Below are 26,932 nucleotides of genomic sequence, written 5' to 3'. Positions count from 1 at the left end.
GCTTTCCCCCATTTTGCTTCCAGGGGAGATTTTCTGTTTTTTCTTTTTCCTATATTCTTTTTTTTAAACAGATTTATTTATTTATTTTATGTACATGAGTGTTCTAGTTGCATTAACATCTGCCAGCAGAGGGAATCAGTTCACATTATAGATGGTTATGAGCCATCATGTGGTCGCTGGGAATTGAACTCATGACCTTTGGAAGAGCAGACAGTGCTCTTAACCGCTGAGCCATCTCCCCAGCCCCTTCTTCCTATATTCTGTCTCAGAAAAGGCTGAGTGAATGGCTGAACAGTTTGAAAATTTTGAGGTGAAAATGAAGGAATCTGAGAAACAAACAAACAAAAAACGGATGAAATGGGAAAACCAAAAGGGCTGCAGAGTTGGATGTGCAACTGGAAGAATCGGGAGAAGTGGACATGCTTGGGAAGAGAGAAAAGGGAGAAATAAAAGGGTAAGCCCCAGTGACTGAGCAAGAGAATGGGCGCTTTTCCCACAGGATGAAAGAGGGAGAACACCAGCCTAGAAGGCAGATCAGTTCCAAGTCCTCTTAACAACCCCCTGTGTGTGGGTGTGTGTGTGTGTGCAGGGTAACAGGATTAAAGAAAAACACTGAGGTTTGAAAGAAAGGATTCATCTTGAACCAACTGCATTGCCAGAGGAGGGGTAGCTTGGAATTACAAATCACCATCAGTTTTCCTAGTAATCGTACAGCAGGATGTAATCATGATTAGGATGAGACAGTGCGACATCCTATAAATAATGATAGATCTGAGGCATTTTAAAGAGGCTATGGTTTCCTACAGAATGCATTCACTTCATGTAAAACAAATATTAACAAGGCCAGTCTGGTACATAAAGCAAGTCCAGGATAGCCAAGGCTACAGAGAAACTCTGTCTTGAAAAAACCAAAAACAACAAAACAATATTAAGTAACTGGGCTACTCGAAAATAGAATTATTCCTCAAGATGGGAAGGGACTGGAGACAGCTGTGCTTGAGGCTGGTCAGCAGTTAATGTGGCGGAGGGAAGAGGCCATGTATGGAACAGTGAAATAGGGCAAGGGGGATGAATATTGTCAAAGACCAGTTGCTTGGTGAATGACAGTACTCTGATTTATAAGAACAGAATCTATTTGTTGATGCCCTTATAGAACAATGTCACTTAGTGGCTTTAAGAGCTTGGGATAAAGTTGAAGAGCCCAGAAAAGGTCCACCTCATTTATTAAGATTGTATAAGGTTCTGGGGAAGCCGTCACAGATTTCTTTGAAAAGATTAGTTTCAGCTGTGAACAAAGCCATATTAGACCATGATACGAGACAGGTGTTGATAGAAACCCTTGCTTTTGAGAATGTAAATACTGAATGTAAAAGAGTTATTAGAGTGTTTAAGGCATGAGCAGTGCCAACAAATGAGGGGATAAGGGACACATTGATATTGGTTCTCACATGTATCATGCTAAAACACAGGACAAGCTATTGCTAAGGGTTCTCAGATATCAAAATGCCTGGTGCTTCAACTGTGAAAAAATTGGGTCATTTACAGAGAAATTGTGACCGAGCTGCTAAAAGCCTCAGATCTCAAAATTCCCAGTGCGTTAGCTATGAGAAATGTCGTACTTCCCACCAGAGAGGTGCGCAAGCTGTGTCTTGCAGCAATGGGTTTCAAAAAGAACCACCTAGGCTTCCCGGGTTTGCAGATGTGGCAAGAAATGCTATTAGACCAGTGAATGCAGTCCAAGAGGGAAATCCAAGGCAGTCTCTTGCCATTGGAAAACAAAATGGGGTGCCTAGGAGCGCGAGGCCCCACAGTAAAAAGTACAGGCCATTTCAGATAAGTAGTTGAGAGCCATCAGGGTATAGAAAAAAACATTGATCTGAAAAAGTGTTTAGTTCATCAAAAATATCTCTGTTTATAATTGCTCATGGTACAGTTAATGGCTTAAAATGGAAAGGGGGAAATGTAGTGAAACTTGTTTTTGTTTTAATCCCAAGTGTGGGATATGGGACTGCTTCAGAACCACAGGAGCTGATTATAATTTGCCTTGTGCTCCAGCAGAGGCATGACTTTGCTGGCTGAAGATGGTTTATGTTTAGTATTCTGGGAACTCTTCAGAGGGTAGAGCCAGAGCCCTGGGTGGCTGCTGCTGCTGCTTCTCCTGCTCCTGCTGCTGCTTGCTGGTTGGAGATAACCTGATGATGAAGATCAAAATTTCCCCAAAGGACTCGATGCCTCTAATCAGCAGGAAGTAGTCTAATGATATTGATGCCCCCTTTCCCTCTAACCTTTTTTCTGTCCAACCTAGTGTTGGGGGGTTGGAAGGAATAGGATTAGTGTAGGGAGGTAGTAAGAGTAGCCAAAAATTCCAGCTAGACCACCCAGCCCTGTTTTTCGTTTTTGAGACAGGGTCTCTGTAGCACAAGGTAGCCTCAAACTTACGTCCCATACGTTGTCCAGCTTGCCTTTTAAACTATACACTTACAGAGACCAAATAGAATGGGAGATGGGACAAACTGACCTCCTTCTGCAGGGAGGAAAGCAGAAACAACTTGCAGGCTGAGCCATCTCTCCAGCCCCAATCTCTCTTCATATAAGGACAGTGGCCCTGGAATAAACGAATCTCACCATTTAGACTTTATTTAATTTTTAATGACTTTCTTGCAACATCAATTTGGGGGATACATTCAGACCATGAGCCTTCATCGTTCACGTGGGCCCCGAGTCTGGGCTGTGATTCTCTGTCTGGGGCTAAACACAAACCCATCCCTGTTACAGTCATGCGTCCACATACTGCTGATGCAGAAGCCTGGCCTGCTGTTAGTCTTTTCCTGCACTAGGTCATACTCAAAGCTGAAAGCCTCTGTCACTCTGCATGTCACTAGTGTGAACTGTGCCGTCTCTATAGCCTGAGCAAGTCACCAGATTCCAATCTCCTCTGTCACCAAGGCAGGTGTCTTCTTCTGGAGAGGGGACACCCAGCAAGACTTCTGACCACTGGCTCTGGAATTGTTAAGGACAGGGCCTCAGGATCACAGCTGGATGAGTGTGAGGCATGGATCTGTCACATGATGCCACCACCCTCTTGGTGTGAGTGTTTCCCTGAGGCCTCTTGTCTAACTGGCCTAGCAGCATTGCTTATAAGGAAGCCAATGGATATGAAACTTAGAAGATGCCTGTATGGCTGGAGCAGGAGAGCAAAGCCTAAGTTTTGAGCAGGGCTGTATGTACCATAGCTGTTTGCAGTGGCGTGTTTTGAATGCAGCGTGCCAAATGGACCAAGCACACACCATAGCTTAGAGGATGCCTTGGAGCTATGTCAACCTGACCAGCATTGGTGGCATCAGCCTGGAGGATATGACCTGGGTCCTGGGCAGCATTCTCTGTCACTCTCCAGGCTGTCTGCTCTAGCAGGGGCAGGATTGGTGAATAGAGACATGAAGGGAGATAATGTCCCTGTATCCTCAGGTCCTCAAGGATGGAGTTAGTCTCTACCATCTCATCCCATACTAGCTGGTGTGTTTCAGTTTGGCTGGGTGGGTGTCTTAGTTAGGGTTTCTATTGCTGTGAAGAAACACCATGATCATGGCAACTCTTTTGTTGTTGTTGTTGTTTCGAATCAGGGTTTCTTTGTGTAGTCCTGGCTATTCTGGAACTCTCTCTCTCTCTCTCTCTCTCTCTCTCTCTAGATCTGCCTCCCAACTGTTGCTGTCATTTTTTTTCTATTAACAGTGTCCTTTGCCTTGCAGAAGCTTTGCAGTTTCATGAAGTCCCATTTATTCATTGCTGATCTTAGTGCCTGAGCTGTTGGGGAAATACATAAAGAACTCAAGAAATTAAACACCAATGAACCAAATAATCCAATTAAAAATGGGGTACAGAGCTAAACTGAGAATTCTCAACAGAGGAATCTGTAATGGCTGAAAAGCACTTTAAAAAATGTTCTATGTCCTTAGTCATCAGGGAAGTGCAAATCAAAATGACTCTGTAATTCCATCTTATACTTGTCAGAATGGCTAAGATCAAAAACTCAGAGACAGCACATGCTGGTGGGGATGTGAAGAGAGTGGAACACTCCTCCGTTGCTGGTGGGAGAGCAAACCTGTACAACCACTTTGGAAATCAATCTGGCGCTTTTTCAGAAAATTAGGAATAGCACTTCCTCAAGAAACAGCTATACTATTCCTGGGCATATACCCAAAAGATGCTCCACCATACCACAAGGGCACTGCTTACCTATATCACAGCAGCTTTCTATGTAATAGCCAGATGCCCCTCAACCAAAGAATAGATAAAGAAACTGTGGCACATCTACACAGTGGAATACGACTCAGCTCTTAAAAACAAGGAAATAATGAAATTTGGAGGAAATGGATAGAACTAGAAAAGAACATCGTGAGTGGGGTAACCGCGACCCAGAAAGACACACATGTACTCACTTACAAGTGGATATTAGCCATAAAGCACAGGATAACCATGCTACAACCCAAAGAAGCCAAGTAACAAGGAGGGCTTAAGGGAGGATGCTTGAATCCCACTCAGAAGGGGAAATAGAACAGACATCAGAAGTGGATGAAGAGAGGGAACTGGAGGGGAGAGGGTGTGGGGAGGGGGAAGAGGGTGAGGATTAGAGGTGGGGAGAGCGAGAGTGTTAGGAGATGGAAGGGAAGCGGGGAAGGGGAAGCATCGCTGAGACAAGCTGGAGGCCTGCAGCAGTGTAGGCTTTGGGAAGGATGTGGGGTCACTATGGCTGAGACTCCGAGCGGGGGAGGGACGGGACAGCCAAGCAGGACTTCCAGTGGAGAGAGGGGGACACCAATCCACTCACAAACCTTTTGACTCCCAATTTACCCTGCTTACAAAATGTGCAGGGATAAAGAAGGAGCAGAGATTGAGAGAACAGCCAGCCAATGACGAGGCCAACCTGAGACAACAGGAGACAGCCCCCGACACTGTTAATGATTCTCTGCTATGCTCTCAGACAGGAGCCTAGCATAACTGTCCTCTGAGAGACTCCACTGAGCAGGAAATTGAGACAGATGCTGAGACTGGCAGCCAAACGTTAGGCAGGGCTTGGGGAGTTTTGTGGAAGAGTGAGAGGAAGGATAGGAGAAGCTGCAGCGGTCAAGGACACCACAAGAAGACCAACAGAGTAAACTAAGCTGGGCCCGTGGGGGCTCACAGAGACTGAGCCATCAAAGAGCACGCATGGGCTGGACCTAGGCCCATGACCCATATGTAACTGCTGGGCAACTTGGTCTTCATGTGGATTCCCTAGCAAGTGTAGCAGGGGTTGTATCTGACAGGGATTCTGTTGCCTGCTTTTAGATCACTTTCTCCTAACTGGGCTGCCTTGTCTGGCCTCAGTGGAAGAGGATGCTCTTAGTTCTGATGCGACTTGATGTGCTGTAGCGGGTTGGGAGGAGAAAGCTCTGCTTTTCTGAGGAGGAGGTGACAGATATGGGAGAGCGGGAAAAGGAGGACAGGACGGAGCAAGCTTTGATAGGGATGTAAAGTGAATAAATAAATTAGTTAATTTAAAAAATGTGTGCCACCACCGCCACAGCTGAGGGACTTCTTGATAAAAGCCCCTCCCCTCCAGCCCCGAGTCCTTTTTGGGTGAGAGGGGTGCTCTGTGTCCTTTGGTGGCGCCTCCTGCAGAGTGACTCCGCAGACCGCTTGGGGAAAGAGCGCCACCTGCTGGCACCATTGGAAGTTGCAGCTGGAGAGGAATGTGCCCTAGGAACAGGGGGGAAATGTCGGGAGACAGCGCGGTCACACATTAGCACCCCAGTAGAAAGTTCAAGTGCCACAGCCCTGGGGAAAATGTAGGTTCTTTACTTCAAAGATCCAGGTATGTGGAGTAAAAGTGGCAGGGTTTAGACAGGTCCTGAGCCCAGCAGCCTGCCATCCCAAAAGCATCCTGTCACTGTCCCAAGGATGCCCAACTATAAAAGCATCTTTGCAAGTCTTCGTGTTTGGTATTAGAGGGACCTTTGGCCACGTCTGTCTGCCTACCCACCCGAAAGGTTCCCCTGGCTTCTCTCCGGGCCTGGTTGTTCTTTCCAGTCAGCCTGAATCTGTATTTCAGAAGCTGAAGGTTGGCATTCTGGGGTCCTCCAACTGCCAGACACACGATATGCCTGCAAGGATATGCCTGCAGCATAAAGGGGCCATGATCCGGGTAAGCACCAAGACCTGGGGAGAGATCTGGGCCAGGCTGAAGAGAAATCACTGGGGAGGAGTGAGAGTGGAGGGTACTGTGCGCAGCCCCTTCCTTGCTCACCTCTATCTCTCATTACTTGCTCACCTCCAGGGGCCGACGGGATGAGAGCCCCAGGCATAGGCCCTGCTGCACTCTGTCTACACGGAGCTGCTGCACGGATAAGAACTGAGCCTCCCAGGTGCTAAGCAGGGACTGGGGGGAGGAGTCAGGGTTTCTCTGGCAACTCTTGTGTAGGTCCGCCTCCCTCCCTCCCTTCAGCCCTGGGCTCTTAAGACACCCACCCGCCATCCTGCTCCTAGGCTCTTGCCCTTCCTAGCTGGCCTTCCAGTGAGTACCTGGGAAGGGGTCCTACCTGATCCCTGCCCAGTCTTCATTAGGTCTCGAGGGGGAAGGTATGGGGAGTGGCACGGCAGAGGTGGGCAAGAGGAGAGTGAGGCTTCTCAGCTTCCTCAGATTGGAGCAGTCTTGCAGGTTGCTCTTCACTGGACTTAGGCCCCACTATTGGGAGCCCCCTGAACTAGATTTTAGTGTTACTTGGAGGGCTCTTGGCATTGCCACTTGGCTGAAAGTCCTGCTGGAATACCCTTTGCCCCCGTAGGGGAGTCTGTGTGTTAAGGGCTAAGGCAGCCATTAATGGAAACCCAGAGCTGTGCTTCCCAGATCCCTGTTCTGAACCCTCTGAAACAGGAACTCCTTTTGGAGTAATGTTCCCTGGCCAGGAGCTGGCATATTGCAAGCCCCTAGGAGCAGAGCTCCGAGGGCCTAGGATTCCAGGAGGTTGTGTGGAGAGTAGATCTCTGCACCTTGTCTGACTGTGGGTGACAGTGCTTTCCCCTCATGGCTTCTGGCACGGAGTCTTGAGGAGCTTGGTGATTTGCTGGCATGGGTCTGAGTGCCCAGGTGGTAGCCTGGCACTGAAGAACTGAAGAACTGCTGTTGTCCACAGTAGCTGAAGACTACCAACAGCTGGGACTACTGTTGTGGGCTATGGAAGGTGGGGAAGTGGGGCAATAGGAAGAGCTGGCAAGCATTTGCCTCCTGTTGAGCAGGCTTGTGCTGGTAGTGGGTTGAGGGGTTTTTCTTGTTGCCTTCACTCTGTCAGCATAGGTCCCCGGTTATGCATCTTCTTGGTGGGGCAGGGACAGCATCTCCCAGGCTTTATCAGGGCTGTTGTGTCATAGTTCTTGGTTGCTTAGCACAGGAGCTTTGCGGGAACTGGGCTCTAGGGGTGTGGCAGAGGGGCATGCCTTGCATTTGTGCCTGCGTTTCCTGCCAGCCACCTTCTCTGAGGAGCCGACAGCCATTTGTCCACTCCACTGCTTCATCTCCATTCTTTCAGCACTCCCATCTGCCTACCTCAATGGTAGCATCCTTCCCAGTGCATGGCTATTGTGCTGGGTTGTTTCCACACTTGCGTCTGCCACCTCTGGGTGGCCTTTGTTCCCTGGGGCTCAGACCAGTCTGAGGCATCAGTTTTTGTCCTTAGGTCCCCAGAGAGCTGTCAGTTGGAACAGGCTGTGGGGATAGAAAGATAGGCTCGCCAGATTTAGAAGTGCACCCAAATCAAAACCCCCAGCCACAGAGCTGGCTGGCCCTGCTTTGCAGGTGTGTGTGTGTATGTCCATTTCTGTGTGCTATCTGTATGATGTGCATGTTGTGTGTCACGGAAGAGAATTGTGCTTTATACCAACAGTGTCTCTCCCATCTGCCTGTTATTCCCAGCGGTGACCTGCATTGGTCTGTGGAGAGCAGGGTGATTTTGTAGAAGGCAGAGGCTCTGCCCCTTTTCCTGGCCATCAGCATTATGATGTGTTCAGGGTGGGGTGTGGCAGCTGACCAGGCTGCAGTCTGGGCAGTCATGTTGGCAGTTGGGTGCCATGTCAACGTGAGGACGCCAGATCTGAATCACTGTTGCTGTGGAGCGCACTGAGGTATCAAGCTCTATGGCCCCCAGAGTGGTGGGTGTGGTGCCTTGCCCTCCTTCAGGGATCACTGCCTGCTCTGAGTTTTGCTTTTCCAGGGAGGATAAAGAGAGAAATAAACAACTGGCTAATTAGAGTCATTTCCAGGAGAAAGCCCCTCCCCACCCGCTGCCACCTGCCTACCCAGACTGTAGCCTAAGCGGAGCATATGCTGCTGGCTAGAGCCTGTGTGGTTTTCATAGTTGCAGCAGGCTGAGGGCTCTGGGGCTCCACTGTCTGTCAGGTAACTGTCACTCATAGCTGTACCTAGGGAGCCCATGGGGGAACTAGACAGTGGTCTGGGCTCTGGCATATTTTTTTTTACTCTATGCCCAGCCAGCTAGGCACCGTGTAATCTGCACATTTCTGACCTCATAGGAGCCCTGTGACAGCTCTGCCCACTCAACTAAGGAGCAGACTTGGGCCCAGAGTGTTGAATGACTTGCCTGAAGTCCTCTTTCTGCTGGACAGATGGCATGTTTTCCCCTATCCCTTTCCTGACAACAAGCTGCCTCTTAGGTGAAGTTTTATATGGTCCCAAGGACCATCTCCCATCCCCAGGTGGCTGCTGCTGTCAGCAGGAGCGTAGTGGATTGTAGAGAGAATTTGGTATCCTGGACTATGACCCTGCCAGGACCTTAGACATGTGCTTCGATCGATCCCTCTGGTATAGTGGATTTGTCAAGGCATGGCACAAGGTCAAAGCCATCATTGGCTAGCACAGTGCCCAGCCTGCAGGGGTCTCTGTGAACGTTAGAAAAGGGACATGGCCAGTGACAGCTGTTAGCAAGGCTGTGCTCATCCATGGGGAGGCCCTGCCCTTTGAGGAAGACAGGAGAAGATCTGGCAGGCACCACCAATGTGGGTTCAGTGTGAGGACCCGAGTCACACAGTAGGATGGTAGGCAACCACCCTCCCAAGAGAGTGAGGGAGGAGGCAGGAAGCATGGGGCATGTGTGGCCTCTGGGGCTGGGCTAGTGCCTTATCCATGAGGAGGCAAAGAAAATGGTAGATAGGTGTCAGGCTCCCAAGAGCAGGGCCATGAGGGGTTCTCATCTCCAGGGTCTTGCAATGGGTTTCCAGGTTGGCTGAAAAGCTGTGGGTAGTACTGCAGGCCTGGCCTGTGTGGGGCATGTGTGCTCCTTTTCCTAGGCTGTGGTCTGCCCAGAAGCCACAAAGCCTTGTGTCTAGCTACCCTATGGCAGACATAGTGCAGAATTCTGTCCTGCCAGCGGCCGTGGCAGTCCCGGGGCAAGATGGGCAGTCTATAGCTTTTATCCTGCCATGGACTGGATATAAGCAGAGGTTAGCCTGTGTTCCAATTTCCAGCTACAGCTGAGGCCTTGGGGGTGAGCCTGGCCTGTGAGGAAGGACCTGGCAATAGCCTTCACTGAACTGCCATATGCCAAGGCTGAGGGAGACAAGGAAGGGCAGAGTGCCAAGCCTGTGGGGTGGCATGGGAGACACAGAAGGATAAGAGCTCAGAGCCTGTAGGATGGTGGCAGCAGCCATGGTGGGAAGGAACCAGCCCACAGGCTGCTGTTTTGTGTGTTGGATTTTATTTTTCTGCTCACCAGGCATTTGTTTTAATAACTTAGATCAAAGCGACAGTCAAGTACTTGCTCTGGCTAACCTGTTGTGTTTATGGTTCATTTTTTTTTCCAGACAAGTCAAGCCCCAGTTGGTGAAGACAACTCAGCCCCTAAACAGCTTGCTGTGGGTGGGAAGCAGGGCTGCTGGCCCAGTGAGGAAGTGTTGTCTCTTCTTCTAAGAACCACCGTGTTCCTCCGCCACTAGGAGTACATAACGGGACCTCACCGGCTGCCTGGTGCCAAAGGTAACCATTATTCAAGGGTGCTGTGGGACAGAACTTTTCTTGGGGAGACACAACACTCACGTCTACTCACCCAGATAGGGAGCCCACGACAGGTCAAAGTAGGGAGAGTGTCGAAGTCCAACTTGGTGAACCAATGAGTTCTATTAGGGTTACTTAGAAGAGCAAAAATGAATCGAAAGCAGCTGCATCCCCAAGTCCCACCCCAGCATCACCAAGCCCCACCCCAGCCCAAAAGCTGGGGAACCTGGAGCACACTGCACAGCCTGGACAGGTTGGAGAGTACTTTACAAGTGACTCTGCGGCAAAATTCCTCTCCACTGCTCCGCTGGTTTCTTCTCCCAGGAAGTTCGTCTCGTCTGTCTTGGCCTCTCTGAAAGTGATTCTCAGCAGTCCTTATTGCTTACTCTGGCAGAGAGGGGCCTAATAAATCTGGTCGATTTCGGGACTTCCTGAGCTGTTTTGAGTTGTTCACCTCACTGCATTCAGAGCTTCCCTTTAATTTGGAACATTTCAGTTTTGGAGGAAACTGTTAGACAACAAAGGTTCAAGCCCTGGGAGATTGAATAGCCCTGGTGCTTCAGGGCTCAGCCCTATCTTGCAGGCGGTAGGGTGAGAGACAGGCTAGCAAAGGCTGCAGAGAACCTTCTGGGGAGGCTCACTGGAGCAGAGATGTCTGAAGCTGAGCTCTCTAAGACCACAGGGTTGGGTAGTCACTCCCTTTTGTGATCCAGCTTCCTCATGTCCTGACTGGGGTTAGTATGCAGCAGTCTGGTATAATCCTAGCTGGCTGTCTTGTCCTAGGTACATGCCATCCCTTGCAGAAAGTCTGGAAGAGTCTAAAAGGCCTATGTGTTTTCCATACAACTAAATATAGTTGTCCTGTAGTACATTCACAGAGACCATTGATCACTTGCAGATGTCGTGAGGGAGCATGAGTGGGGTCGGCTTCAGGCCTTTGGGAGCAGATGAGCCCAAGCAGAACCGATTCTAGGCCAGTATAGTCAAGGCAGAACCATGTAGTTACTCCTACCAAAAGGCACACGCACATGACAGCACTAGCAGACCCAGGCACCCAGGTGGCAGGGCTCACCTTCCATGTCCTCCTGCCTCAACCCTACAGCAAAGTCAGACCCCTGTCATGGGTGTGCTGCCCACTTCACTAAGGGCAGCTCTGTAGACCTGCCCCGGGGACAGCCTCTTCTCCCTCAGACCTGGGGAAAGTGGTGAATGGAAAAGCTGGCACCAAGGGTGTCCAGGGCCCAGGGAATCAACTCTGGGTCCTACCTGTGCCAGGGTGTCCTGGCTATGAGGGAGCGCCTAGGGTCTGGTGGGATACAGGTAGTCCCTCCTTGCTCTCAGGCAGTCTGTCTGGATTGCTGTCACCAGGGATTTGTGTCTCCTTCCCTAGACCAGGTCCTCCAGTTGTCTCAGGAATGAAGTATAGCTCAGTGCTGGAGGCTCACCTGATATAGCCCTGTGAACTATCTCCCGCACTACCAAGGAAAAGAAAAGCCAAGTCTTGGGTATTTTTTCTTCATAGTTTTCTGTTCTCTGGAGATACTTGGGGGGGGGGGAAGCCCCAAGCTTGGTAAGGTTCCTAATCTGTTCCATACCTTCCCTTCCCAGCCAACAGGGAGGAGGCAAGACAGCAAAGGGCTCATGAAGTGTCCACAGTCCTTAGGGTAGGGTGTGGGCCCTGGTATTCAAGGTTATCCCACTTAGGTCTGGGATTTGAGTCTTTTGTCCTCGGAACTGTGCTGACCACAGGGCTTACCGACCACAGACCCCCTATTCTTCTCACCATATTGACTTCCAGAAGTTTCTGATGGCTCTGTGATCCCTGGGGTGTCAGGGGAAGCTGGGTACTGGCTAGAGTCATGAGTAGGAGTTGAAGCTTCAGGCTATCACTCAGTGACACGGGGTTATTATGCTGTCATGGGCCACCTGGAATTCTCTCCCACCCCATGAGAAGCAGCCCATCAGAAGATCACCCAGGGCTAATAATCAGTCTCTACCCACCTCCAACAACTGTCCTGAGGGTCAGCAGATCCACACTGGACAGTACCTAGAGCAAGACAGTAGCCAGTTCATGATAGGTGCTGGGTGGTAGACCTACGGACCATGTGACTACTGTTAGACCAGGCCTCAGATGGTATGGCCCACCGTCCATACCCTTCTGCCCTGGCTGCAATGCCAACCCCGGTCATGGGCGTGCTGCCCACCTCTCTAAAGGTACCCCTGAAGACCTGCCCCAGGAACAAGCAGCAAGAAGGCCTTTACTCCCTCAAGGCCTTGGGGAGAATGGCCAATCATGAGAATGGCACCAAGCCCAGGTAGTGTTTGTGTGGATGTGGACAAGAGTGTCATGCTGGTAATCTTGTGGTCACCGTCCCCAGGGGCAGCTTGTTTGTTTGGGAGGTAAGAGGATATGAGGTTGAGTGTGTGGAGCCCTGGCCAAAACTTGGGTTTGGCCTGGCTACTCCTAGCCTCAGTTTTCTCATCCATAAACTGAAGTGACCATGGTACCTACCTTAAAAGGTTGTGATTAGTGTCTGAAGGAGAAGGTCAGAATGGACACAGGTGCTGGAGGCATTTTCTGGTCCTTCCTGTTTTTCTTAGGCTGTGAGGTAGGAATACGAAGAAAGGGGTGCTGGAGATTATGGGACTCCATCTAAGAGATTCTGTTCTGACCGGTCGTGTTGTTGTTCTTTCCAAGGGATGAAGTGTTCCATCCACCTGCAGCCAAGGGCAACCTTCTGGCCACGCTGAGGAGACCTGTGCTCTCCCAGCTGCAGGGGACACGTCCCACAGTCCCCTATGTGGCCTGGTCTGACTATATCAAGGAGCCAGGTCCCTACATGGAGACCTGCAACCGGCCCATGCGGTCTCAATGCTTGGACAGCTGGGATGTGGACAGCTCGGTGTCGTCCGGCCGAATCTCTGGCTCCTCAGGGGGGCATGAGTCATGTGCACTTTTCCGTGGGCCCTGGAAGGAAAGGCCACCCCTTGTGACGCCCCAGCGTCAGCCCAGGAGGAGTAACCCTCGTCTGGAGAAGCTGAGGGACAAGATCCGAGCTCAGGCACAGTGGCAGGCTAGCTGTGCCTCCCTGGGTACCTCTGTCCCCTCTAGTGCTTCCTGCCTCTTCAAGACCTCCTCAACAATGCCAAGATGGAAGACCCCCAAGGTGACAAATGCTCTTCCGGGGCCCAGTTGCCGAGGTCAGTGGCTGCTTTGTGTAGCTGATGTGGGCCACAGGCTATGGGAAAAGTGGGGGGCAGGTAGGAAGGTTATGTTCCTAAGGTCCCCCAAAGGGTTTGGGGTCTGGGAGGCCAGTACAGCTTGGAGTGGAGCTTCTGAGTTTAGGGTAAAGAAGATTCATCAATGAGATGAGAGGCTGTGGAAAACAGAGACCTAGAGAGCCTGTGGGACATATGGAGGGACCTACTGTCCTGCGCGTGAGGTCTTTGTTTTGTTTCTACAGCCTTAGGAGATGTTTAAACAGGCCCTGGCACTGTCAGGCCAAGCCAGTGTGGGATGTAGAAGGCCTACCTGCCACCCAAAAGCAAGACAGGTTGTGTTTTCTGGAGTAAGAAAGGGGGTGGCAGTTAAGCAAATACCTGAGGAGCTTTCTGTCAGAGATGCCAGAAGCTAGGTAGCCACTTAGGTGTTTCTCTAAGGAGAAAAGGATCTGTTTTGTAAGTCAACAGCTTGTTTTTAAAAACTGTGGTAAAATACATAACATAAAATTAAGTCATCTTTACTATTGAAAAATTCATTACATTCATTTATTTGTAAGTGTATGTATCTGTATGTGGGAACATTTTCACAGCCAAGTTGTGGAGATCAGAGGACAGCTTTCAGGAGGTCTGATTCTCTCCTTCCACCACGTGGATCCTGGGGATCAAATCTAAGACATGAGCCTTGGCAGCAAGCACCTTTATCTGCTGAGCCATCCCACCAGTCCCACCTTTACCATTTAGAAATGTTCTGTTCATTGTAGGTAGCCACTCCCTGTCACGCAGTCATCACCACCATCCTTCTCCAAAATGACCTGTTCCTCACATTTAATCCCAAGAGCCCCATCTCCTCCCCAGGCCCTGGTACCCAGCTTCTACTTCCTGTCCCTATGGGTTTGATGACTCTGGCCACCTCATAGAAATGGAACTTTCTTTCTGTGACTTTCTTTCAAGAAGTAGATTTTTTTTTTTTTTTAGAAAGTACAGGTAAACACAGAGGAGGAAACAAAACCATCACCAGGTCTGCATGTGCCTTTTTCCCAGATTGTCCAGCTCTCTGAGACATGTCCCTGGGTTAGTATACCACTGTAATAAAATAGCTGAGAAAAATAACCTAGAGGAGGAAGGATTTTCTTGGCTCATGGATCAGAGGGTTTGTCCACGATCACGCGGCTCTGCTGTTCCTGCAGTGAGGCAGGGCATCATGGTTGTGAGGGCATGGTGGAGCCAGCCTGCACACCGAACAGTGAACAGGAAGCAGAGAGACAGATGAGAAGGATCCAGATAAGATGTACCCTGCAAAGACACACTTCCCTAGCCCAGCTTGCCCTAGCCCATTTGGCTAGAAACCCATCAATGGATTAATTAATCCCTATAATTAGTATCTGGTCACCTTATATAATACCACCATCAGGGATTAAGTCTTCAACACAGGCGCTTTGGTGACCTTTTAATATCAAAACCATACCATTCTCCCTGGACTTTTCTTGGTACAAAAATCCACTTAACCCATCTCTAAGAAGCTGGAAGATTCAGGAATTGCTAAAAGATTCAGTTAAGCTCTTCTTTGACACTCAAGGCAAAAAGTTTTGTTTTTCCAAGATACACTATTGTGGCCACAATAAGATATTATTGTGGGTCAAACATGTCCATTTCAAAGAGAACAGAGAAACATCAAGAAGGTATTAGTCTAAACTGAGACTGAAACCATCAGGGAAAATATTATATCCTATAGCTTAATTTTTTTATGTATGTAGTGTTTTGCCTGTGTGTCTGAATGCGCACTACATGCATGCCTGGTACCCACAGATGTCAGAAGAGGGCTGTGGGCCCCCTGTAACTGGAGTTATAAGCAGTGTGAGCTGCCTGATGTGAGTGCTGGGAACTGAACTGGTATCTTCTGCAAGAATAGCAAGTGTACCTAATCACTGAGCCATCTGTCCAGCCCCTTTATCATGTGTGTTTGTATCTAGCATTTAGGGTGCATGGAGACAAGATCCAAAGGGCTTGGGCAGCCCTATATCTAAGCCTTACATCTTCTCTCCTGGGCTGGCTGTACTCACTTCCTGTAGCTTTCTTCAGCAAGTCCTCTGGCCTGGAATCTCTACTTTCCTGGTCTTATTTGCAGCTTACAGTTCACCTTCAAAGCATCAGGCTCTGTCCTTCCAAGGCAATAAATATGCAGGGATCTTGACCTTACCTCCCAAGACTTTCTTTCAAAATCTCAGCAGGAGTCTCCATGAGCTATATGCCTCAACAATTAGCACCACATAGACAATGCTAAGGTCTGCTTAGCAGTAAATGGGCCCACTTGGACTTGGGGTACAGTGGCCTCTGAGTGCCTGGACTACTGAGTACAATGACATTAATCTGTGGAAACAGCTTTCTAGAGGTCCCTGCAAGCAGGGTGCCCCAGCAGCTCTCTTCTGAAATTAATCTTCATCCAGATCTTCCTTGGCTGTTTTCTGGCCAGACTGAAGGCTTTTTAAATCCTCTGCTTCTTGCTTCTGATTTTCAATGTCTAAACCTGTCTAAAAGTCGGCAATACCCATGCTACAGCCTGAACAGGGGGTTGTCTTTGAATTTCTTCTGTGAAATTAAATAATCCATCACCTTCATACTTAGCCTCAAACACAGTCTCAGAGGGAAGGCAAAATGCAGAGTTCTCTGCTACTGTGCAGTCCATCAGGCCTTGGGTCCACCTTCTTGCAGAACCCAAATCCTCAACAGAGCAGGCTCTACTGTCTGCATTGCTGTCAGTGCTCTGGTCTTCTGAGCTTATGCCAAAGTCACCCATTAACATTATTTGATGACTAATCTCATTTGTCAACCTGATGAGATGTAGAATTACCTGGGCAACAGAGTCTATGAGAAATGATCTTAAAAAAAAAAAAGCCTGTGTATGTGCATGATGTATGTGTATGGTGAGCCTGTGTGCCATTACAAGTGTGTGGAGGTAACTTCGTGACATTCTCTTCCCATCTTTTTTTTTTTTTCTTTTTTTGGAGGGGGGTGTTGTTTGAGATAGAATTTCTCTGTGTAGTGTTGGCTATTCTGGACTCACTTTGTAGACCAGGCTGGCCTTGAACTCACAGAAATCCAGCAGTCCCTGCCTTCCTGAGTGCTGGGATTACAGGTGTGCACCACTGCACCTGTTCTTTCCATCTTTAGGTCATGGCCATGTGGCTTTACCTGCTGGGCCATCTTTTGGCCCTGGGGTTATCTTGATTATATTAATTGAGGTGCTCGCTCTGGGTGGCACCATTTCCTGGGCTTGGATCTTAAACTGTAAAAGGGAGAAAGTGTTCCTCCGAGATGGCTCTGCTCATAGTTGGCCTGAGGAAGCTTCCAGGGCACAGTGCTTGTGCTAGTTTCAGTGAGAATGACGTGTGACTCTTTACCTAATCATAACAGTATATGTTCAGATGGCTTTTGTGGGATGTGTTTTCTGGCCTGAGGTGTTGAGCAGGAGAACAATTTAAAGGATTGTAGGGGCTCTAAAGTGTAAGTGTATTCTAGAATTGTTTCACTATGCACCTTTTCTCCATTCTTCTCCAGGGTCAGGTATTTTTCGTGCAGCTGAGTATAGAGGCAAAGACAGAGCACCTCTCAACTTGAGACGGCAGCGCTCAAGGGTTCTCCAGCACCATACTTTAGGTGAGTGGCTCTGGGATGGACCCTAAGACTAATAAGAACACATATGGTCAAAAGGCCCTGTCTAGGAAGGGGTCATCCAGAGGTTTCTTAGAACCTGAGTTCTTCTTGGCCTCTCAAGAAAAGGAATCAAGGTAGGAATATAAAGCAAGGCTGTCCCCCAGCAGAGACATCTTCTGTGTAGAGAAGACCAGGCCCTTCCCATATTCTTCTACTCCAGTCCCATTCTGTACTCACATCTATAGATCCCTGTTGGCGCTGAGGCTTGTTGTTTTGTTTTGTAGATGGAAGGCAGTGCTCAAGATGGCCTTTCCTGGCCCTGGGGATGCTAAAAGATGGGTGGTGGGTCAGCAGACTCTTAGATCATGACAGCTATAGTTTAGCTCACTGTGCTGATCAACAGCAAAGGACCATGGAGAGGTGGCAGGAGCATCATCCTGTCTAAGGATGCTGGGCTCATGTGCTGCCAGTCAGACTGCATGCTAGACTCTCATTCTGTGTAAACACTAGGGAGGTTTTGGAGATGCAAGGGAGGGGAGTGGGGGCACAAGAGCACAGGTCTTGGGGACTTCCCCAGATCATGTAGTCCCTGGGCATTCTGGATCTCCAAGTTCTGCAGCTCAGGAGAATAGGAGGGTTTCTCATGGAAGGAGGAAGTGGTGAGACGCAGGTCCCTAGCAAGGCATGAAGGCTGGTCAGTACTCCAGTTGACACCTATTGGACAGCAGACCCAGACACAGGAATATTCCTTGGGATTACGAGCCAATGGCAAGTGTAGGCAGGGTCCCAAGTGGGCTGATGGACAGGTTAGGCAGGACCTTCTTGACCCTAACTCCGTCTTCTCTTCTGCCTTCCATGAAATCCTGTCCTTTCAGCTTGTGTGATAAGCCAATACCTTCTCTTTTCCACCACAAGTATGGCTGCTGCCCTTGTAATCCACATCTCTGTGGATATGCTGCTGCTGTGAATGTCCCACAACTGGAGTCCCACAGCACATGTGCTTCCCCTCCACGTCCTCCTCCTGCTTTTCCTCCTCTACCTTTCTTGTCCTTCTTTCTCTTTTCTTTCTTTTTTTTTTCTGAGACAGGATTTATCCATGTAGCCTTGGCTCTCCTGAACTCACTTTGTAGACCAGGCTGGCCTCTAACTCACAGAGATCCACCTACCTGTACCTCCCCAAGTGCTGGGAGTACAGCCTCTGTGCCCAGCTTTCTCTTTCCCTTTTAGACAGGACCTCACTACATAGCTCAGGTTGGCCTTGAACTTGAGATCTTCCTGCTTCAGCCTTCCAAATGGGAGTTGGCCACAGAACTTGCTGTGGGATGTTGAAGGGGCTCTCTCCCATCAGAGTGATGGCACCATGTTTGTCAATCAGAGACTGGACCCTTTAGTTCCAGCCTCTGTCTTCCTTCCCTGGTGGGAGTTATGTCCAAGGAAAAGATGCTCTACCTGGATTCTCTTGGGGCTTGCCTCATTCAATCATTCATTTACTCAGCAAACACAAGCCCAGGCCCCAGTGTCAAGGTGAGTATACTGCCTATTTGCATGTTGTCTGATTAAGGTTCCTTCCCTCCTTCTCTCCCCATCTCCTCTCTCAGTTCCAAGGACAAACATCAAAAGGAACAGAAGTGCTTCTTGCAAAAGAGAGATCCCAAAGTCATCTATACCCTACAGAACTACCAAGAGCAGAGGTGAGGTTTGCTGCGCCAGGCCCCAGAGTCTGTGATTCTAGCTGGTGAGGGTGACACATAGCTCTTGATTCTGTGCTGGGGACATTGGCTGCCAGGGGCTGCCAGTTTTGCAATGTGCAGGTGCTTGGGGTCCTGGGATCTGAGGGTTCCTTGCTATGAAGTGGTACTCTGCAACTCCCCAAGGGATGTGGGCTGTCCTTTATGCCCCTGAAGACTGGAATGGCATAAAGCCATCTGGCCATGCTCCTAATGTTCTCAGCCTGTTGCTCTTCAGAGCAGTGACATGCTGGGAAGACAGTAAAATGGTAGTCCTGCCTCTCCTCCTGTCCTCCTGAGGTAGTTTTCTGCTTTGCTGCCCTTCCGGGTAACCTTGGAAGAGCGTGTGCTTTCCTGATTTGGGATCCAGGATTGTAGGTGAAAGCATGCTTGGTAGGGCCTATATCTTTGTGGTACTGTGAGCTGCTTGCAAGTGCTTCACCCTGACCTATGTGGCTGTCAATTTTATGGCAAGTCCTCAAGGGATCTAGTTAGTGACCTCTGGGTGGCAGGCTTCTATTTAGGGGAGCCCATTTCCTGAGCTGGGATCCTTATAGATACCCACACTCCTAGCCAGAGTGCTGCCTCTACAACCTGTGGAGCAGAAGCAAAGGGGTCCCTCCATTTAGATGGATCTCTGAACCCCAAAGAAAGGCAAGGTGTGTTTTGAGATTGTTGGGAGGGAGGCAGGCACAGTCTAGAATGTTTCTGAGGTATGCTGGGAATGAGGTAGGTTGGCTCCCATTCTATAGATGTGGAAACTGAGGCCCAGGGTGGCTTGGCAGCCTGCCCAGGGCCACACAGGTAAAGATCTGGGCCAGACCCTGACCTGTCTAGCTCTAGACCTGTGCTCCCTATTAGAGAGCCAGGTATCTCCTAAGACAATGCCTGAGCCCTTGTCAGGGCCTCCTGCTTCAGCCTAGCTTTAGGTAATACCATGAAGACTTCCCAGGTCAGGAGATCCCAACCTGGTGGGGTTGAAGTCAGTTTGACAGGACTGAGCATAAAAGCCACACGGGGTCTGGGAGTACTTTTCTCAGCTGCCTTTGGTATCTCCCTGTCTCAGGTCCCCCAGTCGATGAGATCACCATTCTGGACCCACCAGCATGGGTGGTGTATGCTGTGTGTACACCTCCATGTCTGCTCAGTAGCCTGCCTTCCTTGCTCCCAAGCAAAGCTATGTCTTGTAGAATAATGAGTCTCTGCCTAGCCCACTGTGTGCTCAACAAAGGGTGCACACAAGTCTTCCAGCTGGCCAGAGGTGACACAGGTTAGGAAGAACAAACACTTCTGGAACCCAAGACTGAGAGACACTGAAACTGCAAGAAGGTTCTGGAAGGTCCCCTGAAAATGCATAAAGTGTGGCTCTCTTCTGCATCATCTCCCTCATCCCCAGCTTTCTGTTGTTTTCTTTTAATGGCTTGCTTGAAAAATGACCTGCCGTCTGCCTGACACAGGGTCAGAGGACATGCCACTGGCTGCATTCATCATCGCAGTCACTGTGTCACCCTGATGGTAGTGACCATTAGTTTCTGTCAGTGACAAAGCCACAGCTGGGCTAAGGAGAGATGAGTTTGGGTTCAGGGGTCAGAGCTACAGGACTTGGGAATTGGATGAATTAGAAATTTGCTGTAGTTAACAAAAAATTAAATCACAATAGTTATAAAATATTCATCCATCTGGGCCAAAGGAAAATGAAGCCCGATATTTAATTTTAGATTATATCACCTCGCTTTGCATTTTTTATCATAGATTAGGTTGGCCTGGAGCTTTGACAGGGCACTTGGGTACTCCATCCATTTCCACAGATTAAAAATCCTCCCATAAAAAAATTAATTGCCATTAAACTGCTCAGCAGAAGAAAAAAAATGTGCCCATCAGGACCCATTTATCGACCGGGACTCCCCTGGTGGGTTAATGGGGAGGCTGGATAGCTGTGGGACTCCCCTGGTGGGTTAATGGGGAGGCTGGATAGCTGTGGGAGAAGCCAGGGGCTGTCCTCCCTACACAGGGCCTCTGGCCCAGGGCCTGGCAGACAAAGCAGGGCCAGTTGGATGCAGTACATAAGGGCAGGATTGAGCCGCCTTCTTGGGAAGCTCAACCTCATCCCCATCCCTCCTGCACTCGAATGCCTGGTGCCTGAGGAGGCAGACCAGAAAAGAGTGTCAGATTTTTGAGGACTGCAGTTGCAGCATTGTTAGCTGCCTTGTGGGTGCTAGGATCAAAGCTCGGACTCTGGAAGAGCAGCCAGCACCTTTTATTTCCTACAATTTAGTCACTTTATATCCCAATTGCAGGCCCCTCCCTCATCTCCTCCCAATCCCACCCTCCCTTCCTCTTTCTCCCCCATCTCCTTCCCCTAGTCCATAGAAAGGGGAGCCCTCCTCCCCTACTATCTCACATATCAAGTATCATCAGGACTGCCTGGATTCTCTTTCTCTGGCAAGGTTGCCTCACCATGGGGAAGTGATCAAAGAGCAGGCAAGGACAGCCCCTGCTCCTCTTACTAGGGAACCCACATGGAGTCCCCACTTAGTCCACATGGAGATGTGATCCCACGCCTCAGGTGTGTTGCCTTGGGCAGGAGTGTGGGTAGAGTGACTGGGAACACGCCAGGTGTGTAATCTCAATTTTGCAGAGCTTGCTGGACCCAGAGTGGTATGTCTGTGCCTGTGAGAATGTGTGTGTGAAAGTGGATGTTCGTGTGCACACAGTGAGTGTGCAAAGCATGTATGTATCGTTGCCTGTGTGCACGAGTGTGTAGGCATGTATGTGAATGAGTGAGGGCACAGCTGTGAGCACGTGACTATGTGAGCTGTTATGCTAATGTGAATGAGTGTATGAGCACGTATGGGGGGCCTGTGTGTGAGCATGTGAACACATGGCTGTATGAATCTGGGTGTGAGCATTGTGGTAACACCTATAAGAAAGCTGTGAGCTTACTGTGAACTGTGGATGGGGCAGAGTGCAGAATGTTTGTCCCACCTGGTGGCCTTTAGTAGGAACTGCATGAACTATAAGTGAATGCCCTTAGAAGCAGGGGCATGGTGGGAATGTCCACGTCATCTTTGTAGGATGGACATTCTATGCTCTGCCACATCCATAGCTACAATAAGTTTCCCTCTTTCTTCCACAGGCTTCCACGGAGCATGTCAAACTGTGTGAGCCTGTGAATGTATGTGAAGCTGTGTGAAACATCATAACCTGCGAGTGTGCTTGAATGAGCCTTGTGAGCACATAGGAATGGGCGTATGAATGTAGGTGAAAGACCTGCTTCCTGTCCCTGTGACTGGGCTTGTCATGATGGCCAGTCAGTGTTGACATTGGTGGATACGATCTGATGTCATGAAGTGTAAAACCTTGAACAGTCATGTTTATTGTATGACCGTGTCTGTTAAGGGAAGCTCAGCTTTGCTGGTCATTTATTTCTGTATCATTTAGGAGGTCTAAAGTCGTCTCTGATTCTGATCCCACTGCTGTGGATATGACTATCTTCAGGGCGCATTAATCTCTCCACTAAGATGTATGGTCATGACTTTGCTGGCTGTTGTGGCCCTGGCGTGAACCCCTGGCTGAGTGACCAGCTGTAGGTGTCACCTGAGGCTGCGGCCTTGTCATTGTTCCTAGTTGAGTATGGGCTGAGTGCCTTAGCTGATGTTAAGTAGCCCACAGGGGAGCTGTTGGTGGAGAGGTTTTATCGCTACCTCTATTGAGCGGGATCCTGGAGCTTCACCATCACCCTGAGATGCACTCACTCATGCTGGCTTTGTTCCCACAGAGGTTTGGATGTGAGGGGCTTCCCTGTGGGTCCTTGCAGAGCATGCCAAGCTCTCTCCAGAAGTGGTATGAACTCTTGCCAATGGTCTGAGAGCTATGGTTCCTGCTGTGTGTTTTCTATTTAAGATTCTGAGTTGTCTGGTGTGTACGCCTGGAGAAAAGGACAAGCCCTGGTGAGGCGGCTGCTTGGCCCCCCTCCTGTCCTCTCACGGCTCCAGAGCAAGGCCCCTGCCACGGAATTAGGTACCTTATGCCTCAGCCTTGGCCTGGTCTGTTTTGCTGTGGCATTAGTGGGAGGGCATGGAGAAAACTTCTGTGCTGCCTGGGAGGGTGGTAGCTGGGTAGCCTCTCTTGGGATTTCCCTCAGAGATGGGAATTTGGGAATAATTATCTTTACAAACCTGAAGAAAGAGGCTCTTCTCAGCTATAGGAGCAGATGTACTGTTTGAGCTTTTGTGAGGCAAGCAGATGGGAATGGCCACTCCTTGGTGGACACCTGCCACCCCTCCACATGTACCTGTCAACACGTGGATCAGGTGGCTCACTCAAGCAGCACCTGCCCTCCTTGGATCGTGAGGCTGAGGCTGAGAGGGCGTTTGTGGTGCTAAGGCAGGGCCTCCTTAGTGACCCTGTGATGGCCCCTTAATGCAGGACCAGGTCTGTTCTTTCCTCCAGCTCACAGATGCCAGTTCTCCTTCATTGCCTGTCTTTGCAGGCTCTAACAAGAAAGCAGCACTTGTTGAGGACTCCCCGGCCCATGCCTGGTTATCTAAGCCCACCTTTGCCAATAGCGACCAGCACAGACCCAGCCATGATCAGTCAGCAACTATCCAAGGTGCCATGAAGGTCTTACAAGACCTGCGCCAGCAAATCCAGGCTGGTCTGGAGCTTTCCAGGCACGCCAGGATGGCAAGGAAGCTCTCACCATCAAAACCAAAGCCACAGAACCTGGCAGAGAAGAAGCAGCAGGGACCTCAAACCACCCGGGACCTGCACGGCTCCCCAAAGAGTCCTTGGACTGTGACAGAACGGGAAGGCTTTTCCTTGGACAGGGCAAGGAACTTACACGGCCAGCAACACTGGAAGAAAGCCTTGACTGAGCAGAGGACCGCACAGAGACAAGACACCTCCTTCCAGAGGCCTGTGAACACTCCAGAAATGCCAAGTTCCTTCTCACAGCGGCCCTGGAGTACCCTGGCTTGGCAGACCTATCCACAGACAGCCCGGGAAGCTCAGGGGCAGGACATCCCATTCCAGAGGCCTGGGAGCACTCCAGAAACACCAAGTTCCTTCTCACAGCAGCCCTGGAGTGCCCTGGCTCGGCAGACCTATCCACAGAAGCCCCGGGAAGCCCAGAGGCAGGACATTCCCTTCCAGAGGTCTGGGATTCCCCTTAAAAAAGCAAGCCCCTTCTCACAGCGACCCTGGAGTGCTCTGGCTGGCCAGGCTTGTTCACAGAGGACTTCTACAGCTCATAAAGACTGGGAGGTTTCTGAGCCCAGTCCACGGAGCTCTCTGGCTAGGCCACATCCTGCTCCCCAGCAGCCCTTGAGTAGTTCTTTTGTGCAGAGGTCCAGTCCCTACAGCAAGGGAGAAAGCGCTGTTCCGCCTCTTTCAAAAGTCAAAGCAGCTTGGCCAGAGCCTACCCAGGCCTTCCCTCAGAGCAAACCAGCAAAGGAGCAGGACACACGGGAGGCCTCACCCTGTGTAAGGCCATGGGTGTCTCTGCGTCAGTCACATAGCTTTGAGTCTTTGCAGAACTTTATTCATCAGAAGGCCCAGGCTGAATGGCAGCAGGCCAGGGAGCAGAAGGCCTTGGCTGCACACACACTGGAGCTGCGGAACCAGAGGCTGCAGGAGGTATACCGGAAGCAGCAAGAGGCCATCCTTGGCAAGACCATCCCTGTGGTTTCCCAGAAGAGCCATGGCATTGTCACCTTTGTTCCCAGTACCATACAGTCTGGGGTATGTGCTGGGTGCGATCCTTCAAGCCCCTGAGCCTGAGGCTCTTGCTACCCCTGGCTGCCTACTGCCCACCAAGAGGTGGGTGGCTGGGTGCCAGTGGGTCTAGGGGATGCCTAGGGGTTGAGATGGCATTGGCTCTGGACAGCTTGCAGGCATTTACCTGAGATAGAGACCATGCCAGGAGAAGAGGCTAGGCACGGGGCACCCTTGTCCCTGGCTGGGGTGGTAGCGTGCTAAACTTGGTTCCTCTTTGGCATTTTGGGGGGAGTTCCTGCACACTGTCTGCATAGGTAGACAAGGCTAGAAGAACCCATTTGACTCTTCACCCCTAATTCTTTGAGTCTAGCCTGAAGTGCCTGGTAGGGGTGGGAGCCCAGCTCTGACCTAAAATGAGGGGTCCTATGTGTTCTCTCTGCTTTAGGGCCTGGAAGCCCCTGAAAGCCTGGGAGCAACACCATTGCAGAAGTGGAGCAAAGTAACATCTGGCATGGTGCTTGGGGACCAGGAGGCTCCAGACAGGTGGGTGGGGAGGGCAGGGATGTTCTCCCTGGGCAAAAATACAGGGAGCTCAGAGCGGAAGAGGGGAGGATGAACTCTGAGGGTTCTCTGACATTGTCCATGGCAGTGTGGCTCCTCGGGGGAGTGTTTTACAGAGCAGAGACACTACTGTGTTTTGCTGAGGTGAGAAAGTCACTGGGAATATAAACAGCCCATTTGTGTATATGTGTGTGCACGCATATGTGTGTACTTTGTGTGTATACAGTTTTACATGTTTGTCCCAGGGGTTGACCTCAGATACTGGTTCGCAGGAGCTCTCCACCTTGGGTATTTGTGACAGGGTCTCTCACTGGGACCTGTGGCTTGCTGATTAGGGTGGCAGGCTGGGTAGTGAGCTCCAGGAATTCTCCTGCCTCTGCTTCCCTAGTGCTGGGATTATAAATATGCACCAGCACATTTGACTTTTTTTTTTTTTAAATGTGGATTCTGGGGATTAAATCCATGCTTATATGGCAGACATGTGACTGAGCTCTCTCCAGATCAAGTTGGTTTTCATATATAAATTTATTTAGTATTAGTAAATGTGTATGGAGGTGGAGCATATGCCACTTGGTGAAGCTGGTTCTCTCCTGCCACCTTCATGTGGATTCCAGGGATAGAATTCAGGTTGCCAGGTTTATGTAGCAAGAGCCTTTACCCACTGAGACACCCTGTCTGCTTCTAACCTGCTTTTAAATGTGCACGATGGGGGCATGGTGTGCAAATGTCACCTGTGTCTGCCTCCAGCTCTGCTATAGGAGACCCACACTGTAAGCTGCCACCATCCCTGATCTCCCACCCAGCCCCCAGCCCTCAGACACTACCTGTCAATGGTATACTGAGAATACAGGCCTGGTTTCTCTCACTTGGTTTCTCTCTTGGGCTCACTGTAGGGAAGCTGTGACAGGACTTCTTTTGAAGCCTGCCAGTCACCAGGGTCTTTTCACATTTCCTTTACCCATTGCTGTGAACTCGGGTTATGCCTACTTTCAGCTACTCAAAACAATAGGCTCATGGGAATGGGTGTGCTTGTTTGAACACCTGCCTTTCTTTCTCCTGTTTGTGCCACACAATAGTCCAGAGCAACACAATCCTAAAGCTGAAATGCCCGAGGGGGGGTCCAACACTGAAGATTACAGCTTTGAAATATTTCAATTCTGAAAACACACCAAAATTTAATTTATTTAAGAGGTGTATTGCAGCTGAGCATGGTGATGCTCGCCTGTAACCTCATCACTCTGGGAGGCAGAGGCAGGCAGAGCTCTGTTAGCTTGAGGCCAGCCTGATCTACAAAGGGAGTCCAGGACAGCCAAGGCTACACAGAGAAACCCTGTCTTGAAAAATCAAGAGTGAGAGAGAGAGAGAGAGAGAGAGAGAGAGAGAGAGAGAGTGCTACGTTGCCATTTTTAAAGTGAGAATTACTTGAGAGACATAAACATATAGCAGAACATTTCAGAGGCCGCCTTATATAATAAAATAGATAAAATTCAGAACATACACATACAATAAAATAAATAGGTAAAGTGAAAAAGCAGATCACAGGCACACAGGACCCTCGCATTGAATACATGAGCTATGAGCAGATGGACCACACTCAGGAGACAGGGCGCTGTGGTTGGACACCCAGCTTTCTCACCTCAGTGAGTGGGTAAGGGGTAAACAGTACTCTACAGAGAGAGGTCACCCAAAGAGTGGGTTCATCAAGTGAGTGTAGAGAAAGGACATCTCACAGGCTTCAGGGTTCAGGGGGGCTTCAGGGTTTTTTGGGTGCACAAAAATCTGTGTATGAGTGCTCTTTTCCCCGAGCCATACCAGCAAAAAGTGCCAAGAAGTGATTAATTAGAACTATCAAAGTCTTTGTGCAATTTACACCCCCAGGCCTCTTGAGGATGTGAATGGAATGGAGATGAAATGGAAAGGAAAGAGAGCACTGACGAGTCAAATGTGGGGAAAGAATTACAAACTATAATAAAACAAAGCTGGATGCGAAGGGTCTGTGACTGAGGGCAAACAG

The 26,932-nt window shown here is 49.8% G+C and overlaps 1 protein-coding gene and 1 long non-coding RNA gene across 2 annotated transcripts in view; both read left to right on the top strand.

The window, feature by feature from the left end:
• Window positions 1–6,485: 6,485 nt before the first annotated feature.
• On the top strand, window positions 6,486–12,845 carry LOC132655850 (uncharacterized). Its single transcript, XR_009593748.1, has 3 exons — window positions 6,486–6,550; window positions 9,850–10,021; window positions 12,738–12,845. It is a non-coding gene; the product is annotated as an uncharacterized LOC132655850 (long non-coding RNA).
• Window positions 12,846–12,879: 34 nt separating this feature from the next.
• Window positions 12,880–26,932, top strand: part of Ccdc187 (coiled-coil domain containing 187) — a 46,915-nt gene continuing 32,862 nt past the window's right edge. The window contains exons 1-5 of the mRNA XM_060390518.1: window positions 12,880–13,240; window positions 18,511–18,603; window positions 22,543–22,659; window positions 23,132–24,381; window positions 24,803–24,900. Coding sequence (XP_060246501.1) covers window positions 12,880–13,240; window positions 18,511–18,603; window positions 22,543–22,659; window positions 23,132–24,381; window positions 24,803–24,900 — 1,919 coding nt within the window. The remainder of the gene's footprint in view (window positions 13,241–18,510; window positions 18,604–22,542; window positions 22,660–23,131; window positions 24,382–24,802; window positions 24,901–26,932) is intronic.

This window comes from Meriones unguiculatus, chromosome 8 (genome assembly GCF_030254825.1).
Source record: "Meriones unguiculatus strain TT.TT164.6M chromosome 8, Bangor_MerUng_6.1, whole genome shotgun sequence".
Taxonomy (NCBI): Eukaryota; Metazoa; Chordata; class Mammalia; order Rodentia; family Muridae; genus Meriones; species Meriones unguiculatus.
This window is presented reverse-complemented; position numbering and strand designations above follow the sequence as displayed.